Genomic DNA, 12,586 nt, shown 5'->3' on the forward strand with positions numbered 1-12,586 from the left:
CAGAAGTTCTTAACCAGATACTATTCATAAGGAGGAAGTTAACAGCAGAACTGAGGGCTGATGAAAACATTTTTGCAGCTTGAACATGTACATACTAAGAGTGTTGAATAATTTATATACATCTGTTTATTTGTATCACAGTCAGATATGGATACGCAACATCTTTGCAAGACAGCGAAGACTTACACCAGCTTGTATGGCTGTCAAAAAAACAAAACAAGAAAACACCGATTCTATGCAGAAAGATGAATAAATTACACAAGTACACAAACTGCTGCAGTAAAACCCTTTATCTGCATGTAGATAATGAAGCAGTTCCTCCACTGGCCTCTAGGGGGCTGCAGGTCTGGGTTGCTCCTGTGTCATTTTTGAAATTGTTTAAATTTGGGTCCATTTATTCATTTTTATACATGAAAAGTAGATGTTTTCTGTTTTCCTGAAAGCTCTGTAAATGTTTTCACCGACATAAAAGTTATTAAAATGAAAATAGACAGCTGTTAGAGTCAGTTTTGGTAATGGTTAACTGTTTTAAATCAACATAATAGGATGCAGAGACTTAACAGAAAAGCAAAACACTGCCTTAAATATACTGAGGCTATTCATCTGAATTTGTGTAAAAGTTTCATACTTCTGAAATATTCCCTTTAACCCTTTCATGCATGAATTATGAGAACCATAATCAAGATTTTTTTTTTTTTCCTGAGTGTTTTTATTCCTCTTTAGGCATGAAAAAAACCCAAAAACAAATCAATTTTTTTATGAACCTATTTTTCATGGAGTTACAAAAATGTCTACTCAGCTGGACATCATGTTAGAAGCAAAGAAACATGCATTTACTGATATAATGTGTGAGAACTATGAAATAAAAACATTTTAAAGCTGCTAATCTGATGTTTTCTCACATTTTAACTCTCTAACACTAGTTATTACTCACTTCATGGAGATGATATGCAAAAAAACTAAATAAAATAAAATAACAATTAAGAACTTTTTTTATGTTCAAACATGCTAGTTCAGATCAGGTTTGTCTGAAACAGCAAAGTTACAGTAAAGGTACTCTCTCAAAAATAGAGGTACGAGATCAGAACATTTATGTACCTATAAGTACATTTTTAGGAATGTTCTCTCAAAAGTACAATATTGGTCTTTAGGAGGCCAGAATTGTACCTTTAGACTATGAAAAAGGGTCCAAAGTTATGTAAAGTACAAATTTGTACTATAAGGTACCCTGCAGCATTAAAAAAAAATGTGTGTAGACCATGAGAATAGGCTATAGGCTAGGAGAACTGAACAGTAGGACTAATTATAGTTCAAACATTAGGCTTAGCACATTATTTATTACATATCATACTGTAATTACTCTATGGGCCATTCCACCGAATGGGTGCCATTTCCGTCCCCAGAACATTATATGTATAAATGTGCATGAAAATCAACTCTAAAATACATTTTACTATTAAGCAAAGTGTCCGGCACATTGATCTAATTGCAAATTTCAAATATTTATTTGAAAACATTAATAAAAACTACCTACAGGGTGGGGAAGCAAAATTTACAATATTTTGAGGCAGGGATTGAAAGACAGTGTATGACCAATTAGTTTATTGAAAGTCATGAGACTTTATTTGCCACAAGAAAATTGACATAATAGAAAATGTTTTTATTCTATGTGTCCTCCTTCTTTCTCAATAACTGCCTTCACACGCTTCCTGAAACTTGCACAAGTGTTCCTCAAATATTCGGGTGACAACTTCTCCCATTCTTCTTTAATAGTATCTTCCAGACTTTCTCGTAATAGTTTTGCTCATAGTCATTCTCTTCTTTCCATTATAAACAGTCTTTATGGACACTCCAACTATTTTTGAAATCTCCTTTGGTGTGACGAGTGCATTCAGCAAATCACACACTCTTTGACGTTTGCTTTCCTGATTACTCATATGGGCAAAAGTTTCTGAAAAGGTATGGATAATAGTGTTAGGTATGATTATGACATCAATATATGTTTGGTTTCAAAACAATTGACGCAGTGCCTGCTGAGAAAAAACAACTAAATGTTCATTGTAAATTTTGCTTCCCCACCCTGTAGAAGACTAAAAACATTTATTGCCTGTCCCCATTCTCTAATGCTACACTTTACCATGAAATATAATGATTCAAATACTTCAGAAATTTTTTTTTTTTTTTTTTTTGCATTGTTGTGTGACTCCATATTCCATCTATGCTTTATATACATTTTTTCAAGAGAAATCCATAATATTTTTGTGAAAATATACATTTTAGTCGTGTCCCTGGGTTCTCACTCAGTCCTGTTACCCTAATACATTCTCCCCTCTGAAAAATTTGGAATATTCCACAAGTCCCATGCTCAGCAGGAAGTTACATCAGATGGATTTTCTGAAGGAAGTGGGAAGATCAAAACTAAGTTCTTTCATTTTAGTTCTGTATATTTGATGATATTGTGTATTGTGACTGAGAAAGTTAATCTCAACACTCAGTCCTGTTACCAAAATTATTTCTTAGATGTTATTTGTTTATCTTAAAAATGCATATTTTTTGCAAATCACAAGAATGTGCTCAGTGTCCTCATGCTATTACCATGAATGCCATGTGGCTGTATTTCATGAACTTGCTAATTCTGTGCTAAAAACTCATTCCTGTTACTTTCAGTCCTGTTACTCAAATAGAGAGTAACAGGACTGAGTAACAGTAACGAGAGTGAGTAGCGTCCTCTGGTTTATTGATTTATTAGTGAAAGTTACTCAATATAATACTATTCATTTAATTTTAAAGTTTTACAGTTGAAATTATTCTATTCATTTGGCTAGTTCTGTTATAGTATATACAGCAATCTGCACGTGTCTGTGCAACCTCTAAATATGAATTAATTTGCATAAAATTTGTACTGAAGTAATTTGGCCAGATATGGAACCAAATGCAGGGTTCTAATCCAGAGAATCTGACATAACAATTTATTTATCTTATTAGAACCTCTGATTATTGCCATAATCTCTGTTTTATCAAGTTTTCATTCACACCTCCATGTCTTGATGTCATAGCTTGCCTGTGCCGCTTTTTTTTTTTTTTTTTTCCTCAGTTAGGCCACCAGTTCAAACTTTAAACATCGTGGCATTATCAACTACATGAGAGTTTTCTTTCTATGTAAAGTACTTAAGGTACAAAAATGGACCATTTCGAAAGGGTACAGAAATGTCTCTCAAAACAGTACACTCCCAGCGACAAGCATTTGTACCCTTTTAAGTACAAGCTGGTACCTCTACACTGTAAACCCGGAATTTGTATTTACTAAAATGCTTTAATTACAATGCACTTAAATGATTTAAGTTTTATGATGTTGCTATAAAATGTTAAGTATATTCTACTAATTTGTAGACATAGTTGAAAGTACGAAAAAGTTTAAGTTGTATGGAATTAAATCACTAAGTTTTAGTCATGACTACACCTTTTTATCTTCGCATTGCATTGTGGGTATTGGGCATGTTGTTGAAAATGTGTTATTTTTCTGTGCAGGGGTTCAGCAGGGTTGTGGTGTTAGTGTTAATTTGGATTTAATGTGTGTATGGCAGTGTTTATTGGCCTTTTTGTGTTTGTTTTTGTTTTTTTTGTAGAGCTGCACCATGAGTCAGAGCCATAGGAAGAATAATGGCTTTACTGTTCATCTAAGACTGTTGTTGTATAATGGAAATCTTTCTGTTTTGTCAAGTGAATAGCACTTCTTGCAATGACAAAGGGCATTGAACTAACTTACAGTTATGCTAAAATATATTAAGTTTGAAAATTTCTTAACTATTCTAATCAAGAAAAGGATTCTGAGTTTGATTAAATTTAGAAAAGTTGTTTAATCAATGATAAATTAATCTGGCTGCAATTGAGAAAATTAGTCAGTGTAACCTAAAATGCTAAGATGAATGGTTGGATAGTGGGGTTGATTTTACAACAGATCTAAAGTACAAATAACTTTTCTTTTTGTGTTTTCTACTTAATAGTTTAAGTTCAATACTTTTAGCATTAAAATTGAACCTACTTAAACCAATTGATTAGTCGATCATTACTCAAATCATTTAAGTGCAATCACTTGCCTCAAATTTTTGGAGTAAACTCTACTTATCCGGGCTTACAGTGTATTTTTGAGAGTGTATAAACCGCAATGTATGGGATGATGCATAAGCGTCCACTGTGTTGGCTGATATGGAATTAAAACAAATTAATAAATTTATTGCAGACACAGGTCCATAAACCACAAGCACACAACATACAGTATAAACAGAATAAAAAGGATTGGAAAGATTGGTGAATTTTATAATATTCTGATAAGAGAGGACCAATCTTCCTTCCAACTGTTAAAAAAAATCTGGGAGAAGGAGTTAGGCAGAACATTAGAAGATAACGCCTGGTTAAACATCTGTGAAAGAATTCATTTTTCTTTAACAAATAATACAAGGAAGCCAATTTTAAATTCATTCACAAAATCTACCTAACTCCAATAAAAATGCATAGAATATCAAGATATCTCATCAGTGTGTCATCGATGCACAAAGGGGGAAGGGACATTCCTGCACATGTTCTGGGACTGCCACCTTTTAAAAAGTTACTGGAGCTCAGTTCACTCTTTTACTCAATCAGTCTTGGATTTACAGTTTGATTTAAGCAGCAGTCTGTATTTATTAAATGACATATAAGTTACAGTTAGATCATAAAAAAATGCAGGATACTAATTTTGATCACTTACTTCGCAAAGAAATGCATACTTTTATTTTGGAAGAATGACTCCCCTCCATCTTTTAAGATCTTCCATGATCAACTGTCTTCTTTTTTACCTTTAGAGAAACTGACTGGATAAATTTAGTCGGGGCCATCTCTTTAATGAATTTTGGTTGCCTTTATTTTCTGGTATGGAGAAAGTTTGAGTTTGTAGATCATGAATACTGCCCTATTGTTGCTATTTATGTTATAGCATGCTTATGTTGTTACCCTTATTAATGTTATTGTGATGATGATGATGATGATGATGATGATTTTTTATTATTATTATTATTATTATTATTATTATTATTATTATTATTATTATTAATATTATTATTATTATTATTATTATTGTTATTATTTTATAATTTTTATTTATTTATTTATTTATTTATTCTTTAGACATGTATATTTGTGGCCCGTTACTTTTGTGTGTGTTTAGTTGATTTATTTCTTTAGGGTTGGGAGGTGGGAAGAAAGCACAAAGGAGAATTGTAAAAAGTGAGACCCAGTATGACTATGTTTGTACTGTATCTGGAGGATTCTCTTGTGTAGAATAAAAAGATATTAAAAAAAAAAAAGAAAGAATAAAAAGGATAAAAAAGAATAAAAAAAAAAAGAATAAAAAGGAGATACAAAAATTAAGCACATTATAAAATATACAAACTAATATACAAATATACTAACCCTTTCATGCATACTGGTCACTACAGTGGACAGCTATTCTACAGCTGTTCTCTTGTACATTCATGGATTTTTTTTTTTTTTTTTTTTTTACACATATCTTTATTAAAGTTTTAAGACACTACATATCTTTTCTGATATGAATTGGTAACATTATGTAGATCTCTCCTGAGCATAAATCCCCAGAATCATAAGCCCTCCCCATAGTTTTCACACAATTTATCAGTAAATACATATTTCTGTGCATCAAAAATTAAACACATGGTGTCCAGCTGAGTGGACATTTTTGCAACTTCATGAAAAATAGGTTCATAAGAATTTTTTTTTTCATTATTATTTTTTATGTTTTTTGTTTGTTTGTTTGTTTGTTTTTTGATTATTTATTTTATTTTATTTATTTATTTTTATTTATTTTTCAGAAGAAAATTTTCAATCACATTGTTTTTTTTTTCATGCCTAAAGATGGATAAAAACACTCAGGAAAAAATTTTGATAAAGGTTCTCATAATTCGTGCATGAAAGGGCTAATATACAAAAAAAAAAAAAAAAAAAAAAGCATGAATACACAAGAGAACGCCTTTGAACAGTAGTGACCACTGTAGTGACCAGTATGCATGAAAGGGTTAATAAATCCACTTAATAGTCATATTTCCAGTGTTTGGGGCTTGAAGTGATGACTAGCAAATGATTCAAAATTGGTTCTCTGCCCAATTTTCAGCCATGCAACAAAATACGACGTTTATAAATTATGCAAAGCAATTTATATTACTGAAGATTTTAGTTAAATCAACTTGGAATTGAGTACAATTAAAAGGTAATATTAAGCAACAGATCAAACAAAGTAACTGACATTGGAACAAATTTTAAGTTAAATTAACTTGGCATTTAGTGTGTTGGACTTAAAATAGCAATTCCAGTCAAATCAACCATTTAAGTTGAATACACTCAAGTTTTCATTACTCATCACTTACACTTTTTAAGGCTAGAGTTTAGAGTTACAGTACTTAAAAATTTCAATGTAATCAGTTTCAACTATTTTTTTATTTTTTTTTTTTTTGCGTTAAATTAACTTATTGGGGTTTACAGTGTGTAGTCATCACTTCAAGCCCCAAACACTGGAAATATGACTATTAAGTGGACTATTAACCCTTTCGTGCATACTGGTCACTACAGTGGACAGCTATTCTACAGCTGTTCTCTTGTATATTCATGGATTTTTTTTTTTTTTTTTTTACACATATCTTTATTAAAGTTTTAAGACACTTCATATCTTTTCTGACATGAATTGGTAACATTATGTAGATCTCTCCTGAGCATAAACCCCCAGAATCATAAGCCCTCCCCATAGTTTTCACACAATTTATCAGTAAATACATGTTTCTGTGCGTCAAAAATTAAACACATGGTGTCCAGCTGAGTGGACATTTTTGCAACTTCATGAAAAATACGCTCATAAGAATTTTTTTTTTTTTTTTTTTCATTATTGTTTTTTATGTTTTTGTTTTTTTTTTCCGATGTAATCAGTTTCAACTATTTTTTTGAGTTAAATTAACTTATTGGGGTTTACAGTGTGTAGTCATCACTTCAAGCCCCAAACACTGGAAATATGACTATTAAGTGGATTATTAACCCTGTCATGCATACTGGTCACTACGGTGGACAGCTATTCTACAGCTGTTCTCTTGTACATTCATGGATTTTCTTTATTTTTTTTTTTTATTTTTATTTTTTTTACACATATCTTTATTAAAGTTTTAAGACACTACATATCTTTTCTGACATGAATTGGTAATTGGTATTGGAATTGTTTTTTTTTTTTTTTCATTATTATTTTTTATGTTTTTATTTATTTATTTTTTTCTCGATGTAATCAGTTTCAACTATTTTTTTTGAGTTAAATTAACTTATTGGGGTTTACAGAGTGTAGTCATCACTTCAAGCTCCAAACACTGGAAATATGGAGCGCACGGCGGCGCTCCATGACACAAAAAAAGTGTCATGAGATAACTTTTTTTGTGATCTGGCATTATATCAATAAAATTTGATTGATTGAGTGATTTAATTAGTTTTCCCCTGTAAGTCGCTTTGGAAAAAAGCGTCTGCCAAATGCATAAACATGACTATTAAGTGGATTATTAACCTTTCATGCATACTGGTCACTACAGTGGACAGCTGTTCAAAGGCGTTCTCTTGTATATTCATGCGTTTTTTTTTGGTTTTTTTTTGGTTTGTATATTAGTATATTGTGTTTGTATAATATTTGTATATTAGTATATTAGTTTGTATATTTTAGTTGAATCAAGTGTGAGACAGACGGTGCGCGCACACGTGATGGCTCTAACTGTGATTGCGCGCACCAGTTATTGGTTAATTTACGAGCGTGTGCGCGTCTGGAGGCTTAATGCGATTGCGCTCTGGCACTTCTTGAATTTGTCCCGCGGATGCCTGAGAGAGGGGAAGCTCCTCCGCTTGCAAACACTGCAAAAGTAGACAGGACGCGAGGGCGATGCGCACAGGAGCGGACGTGGTGAGCCGGAGCGATTTTCGAGGACAAGGAGACGAAAAAGCGCAAAAGAGGAGCGGAAAAAGCCTGATCAGAAATCTGTTTTAGACTCAGCGCCTCCCCAAAACAGCTTATTCAGAGGACGGAGGAGGTCGCCTGGTGGGGGGGGTAAACCGTCTCCGTCTGTTGGTGGGTTCTGCAGGACGCTCCTAGTCCAGACGCGGCCGTGCGCTCCGATCATGGACCACCAACCCTGAACCGGACGCAAACAAGTCCACCGTGCTTTAGACAAAATGGGCTGTTTTTTTTCCACGGTGGAGTCGAGGGTTTTCCTGTAACATCAGAGGAAAGAGGAGGAGGTGGAGGGGGGGGATCATGGCAGGGGTACACGCTTCAGATGCCGGATCGGGACATTTTCTGGATCCCTTAGCCCAGGGCGCGACCAACGCAGCGGGAGTCGCCGGAGATGCGGCCGCGCTTCCTCCAACCGGTACCCGGACATATCTGGAGGTGTCTGCCGCTGCCCAGGGCTACGGGGCCGAGGGAGTTTACACCAATGGACGCTACAGGGAACACAGCAGTCCAAGGATCGGGAGTGGCAGCCGCGATAATTCCGCCGAGAGAAGTCAGGGAGGTGGAAACGTACCTTGCGGCATCATGAAGGTTGGTTTGTTGGAAACACTTCCCCTTGTCTCCGGTTCTCAAGGTGACACGTGAAAATTGCTTCAGTGGATGAATCCCATTAGAATCTGTCACACTAAAACGTGTCATAAACCTAATGTTGCCTTCCCAGACTTCCAGAGGTCTGTTCAAATGAGAATAAAGCAACTTTTATTCTCATCAACTCTGGTGTGTGGAAGTGCAGCACAAGGACAGGATGCATAGATCAGGGGTGTCAAACTCATTTTCTTTCAGGGGCCATATTCAGCCCAGTTTGACCTCCAGTCAAATAATAACATAAAAGTCTATAAATAATGACAGGTCCAAATTTTTTAGTGCAAAAAATAACATTAACCCTTTCGTGCATACTGGTCACTCCAGTGGACAGCTATTCTACAGCTGTTCTCTTGTATATTCATGGATTTTTAAAAAAAAAATTTTTTTAAACACATATCTTTATTAAGTTTTAAGACACTACATATCTTTTCTGACATGAATTGGTAACATTATGTAGATCTCTCCTGAGCATAAACCCCCAGAATCACAAGCCCTCCTCATAGTTTTCACACAATTTATCACTAAATTCATGTTTCTGTGCGTCAAAAATTAAATGTGTGGTGTCCAGCTGAGTGGACATTTTTGCAACTTAATGAAAAATAGGCTCATAAGATTTTTTTTTTCATTATTATTATTATTTATTTATTTATTTAAATTCATTTTTCAAAGGAAATATTTCAGTTGCATTATTTTTTTCATGCCTAAAGAGGAATAAAAACTCTCGGGAAAAATTTTTGATTCAGGTTCTCATAATTCGTGCATGAAAGGGTTAAATGATGAAACTATTTCTATCCAAAACAAAAAAAGATGTGAATAACTGGAAAAAAACTGAAATTCCTGAAGGAAAAATAAGTACAATTTGATCAATATTATGCCTCAACTTAGGATTTCTACATGTGCATTACAGATCAGAGCTACCAAAGGCACAAAACAGGCAGAATATTGTTAAAATTATATTTATTTTTCTTTAGACATTTCAGGGTGTTCATATTTGGTCAGGTTATTGACATTTTATTGTTAAAGGATATCACAATTTAATGTTCTTAGCAATAAATCAAAGAGAAAAAAATAGTGTTGCCGTTATTTAGAGGCATAATGTCATATTATTTTTCTCACATTAAACCAATAAGAAAACTTGGAGTAATTATTTTTAGGTTATTATGCTATTGTTTTTGAGTTTGATGCCCTTGACTGTTAATATCTTCAGGGTCATTTTTGCATTTTGCACTTTGGAAATTCATCTCGCGGGCCGAATTGGAACTTTTGGCGGGCCGGTTTTGGCCCCCAGGCCACCTGTGGCATAGATGATCCATACAGGACTGAATGTCCCCACTTAGTTCTCAGAATATACCATGCACCTATAGGCTTCCTCTGAGGATGACCTGGACGTCCTCATAGACCCTCTTCCATCACTGTGGGTACTTCCTAACATCTGTAATCTGATGGTTAAGTTTAGAAGTACCATGCACTTACAGATCATCCCCAAAGTCAACTACTACTACTACTACTACATCAATGCATTTTCCCATGACAAACACATATATTAACCCTTTCATGCATAGTGGTCACTACAGTGGACAGTTATTCTGCAGCTGTTCTTTTGTATATTCATGGATTTTGTTGTTTTAGTTCCATATCAGCCAAAACAGTGGACGCTTATGCACCATCCCATACACTACAGTTAATAACATTACTGTAACTTTATGTTCTTGATAAACCTGATCTAACATGTTTAAGTATAAATCAGTTCCTTGTTATTGTTATTAGACTAATTAACAAAAAAGTTTTGTTTTGTTTTGGGGTTTTTTTGCATACTATCTGCATGAAATGAATAATGACTAGTATTAGAGTATGTTAAAATGTGAGAAAATGTCAGATTAGCAGCATTAAAATGTTTTTATTTCATAGTTTTCACACAGTATATCTGTAAATACATGTTTCTTTGCTTCAAAAAATAAACGCATGGTGTCCAGCTGAGTGGACAGTTTTGCGACTCCATGAAAAATAGCTTAATAATAAAAATATATATATATATCACATTGTTTTTTTTTTAATGCCTAAAGAGAAATAAAATCACTAAAAAAACAAAAAAATCTTGATTAAGGTTCTTGTAATTCATGCATGAAAGGGTTAACCCATAAAGACCCAGAGATACTTTTGTGGCACTCTCCAAATAAATTTTTCTCTATATTTAACTGTTTTCAAGGGATTTATCACCATTTATTAGAATATTATCCTCTGTGTTTTGTGTATTCAGTGAAAATCAGGTATTTTCCTGTATTTAATTCACTGATTATGTAGATGTTCATAAAAACTCAGTTTAAAGTTGAGGGTCATTATCTCAAAAAGCAGAGAAAACTGAAGAAAAAGTGAGTTTTTTGCAAAGATATCAAAAGCATCTCCATCCACTGTCATTGATTCAACTCCATGGATTTTACTGGTGAATCACTGTTGTAGATCAGGGGTGTCAAACTCATTTTGGTTCAGGGACCATATTTAGCCCAATTTGATTTCAAGTGGGCCAGACCAGTAAAATAATGACTTAATAACCTATAAATAATGACAAATCCAAGTTTTTCTTTTTGTTTTAGTACAAAAAAACCCCAATTAAATTATGAAAATATTTACATTTTACAAAAAAAGATGTGAATAACCTGAAAAAACAGAAATTTCATTTGAAAAATGTGTGCAATTTAACAATATTATGCCTAGACTTATTATTTCTACATGTACATTATACACAGTGTTACATAAACATTTGGTAACAGGCAGAATATTGTTAAAATTTGGAGTTGGGAACTAAAATTTGAACAATTTCTACAATATTACATCTTTTATTATTAACACAACTCCAGATCACAGTGGATCCACAAATGCACCAAACATTTAGTAACAGGCAGAATATTGTTCAAAAAATTGCACATTTCGGATTGTTCACCTTTGTTTTTATTTATGTATTTATTTGCATTTTATTGTGAAAGAATAGTTTTATAAATGTAAATATTTTCACAGTGTAATGTTATTTTTTTTACTTAAATTTTTTTCCACATAATTTTTCACAAAGAAAATTTGTCGTTGTCATTATTTATGGGTTATTGTGTTGTTATTTTTACTGGAGATCACATTGGTCTGTATGTGGAACCTGAACCAAAATGATTTGGACAACCTGGACTGTTCAGGTTCATTTTTGCACTTTCATCCCGTGGGCCAGAATGGGACCTTTAGCGGGCCAGATTTGGCCCCCGGGCCGCATGTTTGACACCTGTGTTGTAGAAGATTACAGTGTTTCCATGGTAACTACAGAGCCTCTGAACATCCAAATGGGTCATATATAATGACCATGAAAAGATGAATAACTATATTTTACACCAATTATTTTAATAGGTTTAGTGGTTCAGAAACGATTAAACATTGTAGATCAGTAGATACTTTTGGTTGCCAGTGGCTGTTTGGGTCTTTAAGGGTTAAACACCTGGATATTGTCTGTAAAAGTAAATGAGTACATGAGTCTAGTATTTGTGTCCATTATAAAGTTGATTTGTGGTCCAGGGGCAGACCGTGTTGCCCCACAGAGTCCTTCCATTAATGGCTAGTGTGGTTTTAATATATTTAACTTTTTCTTTTTTCAAGGGATTTATCACTATTTATTAGAATATTATCCTCCGTGTTTTGTGTATTCAGTGAAAATCAGGTATTTTCCTGTATTTAATTCACTGATTATGTAGATGTTCATAAAAGCTCAGTTTAAAGTTGATCAAAAACAGGTAGAACTGAGGAAAAAGTGAGTTTTTTTGCAAAAATATCAAAAGCATCTCCATCCACTGTCATTGCTCCAATTCCATTTGGTTTGCTGGTGAATCAATGTTGTAGAAGATGACAGTGTTTCCACGGTAACTACGGAGTCTCTGAACGTCCAAATGG

At 33.6% G+C, this 12,586-nt stretch overlaps 1 protein-coding gene across 2 annotated transcripts in view; it reads left to right on the forward strand.

Moving 5' to 3' along the window:
• The first annotated feature begins 7,860 nt into the window (after window positions 1–7,860).
• The window catches only part of LOC115424443 (inactive phospholipase C-like protein 2), a 218,188-nt gene continuing 213,462 nt past the window's right edge, over window positions 7,861–12,586 (forward strand). For both annotated transcript variants that reach the window (XR_003936083.1, XM_030141711.1), the window contains exon 1: window positions 7,861–8,611. Coding sequence is in view for 1 of the 2 variants with exons in the window: in XM_030141711.1 (XP_029997571.1) it covers window positions 8,324–8,611 (288 nt within the window). In the remaining variant the exon portion in view is untranslated. The remainder of the gene's footprint in view (window positions 8,612–12,586) is intronic.

The sequence above is a fragment of the Sphaeramia orbicularis genome, chromosome 8 (assembly GCF_902148855.1).
Source record: "Sphaeramia orbicularis chromosome 8, fSphaOr1.1, whole genome shotgun sequence".
NCBI classification, from domain to species: Eukaryota; Metazoa; Chordata; class Actinopteri; order Kurtiformes; family Apogonidae; genus Sphaeramia; species Sphaeramia orbicularis.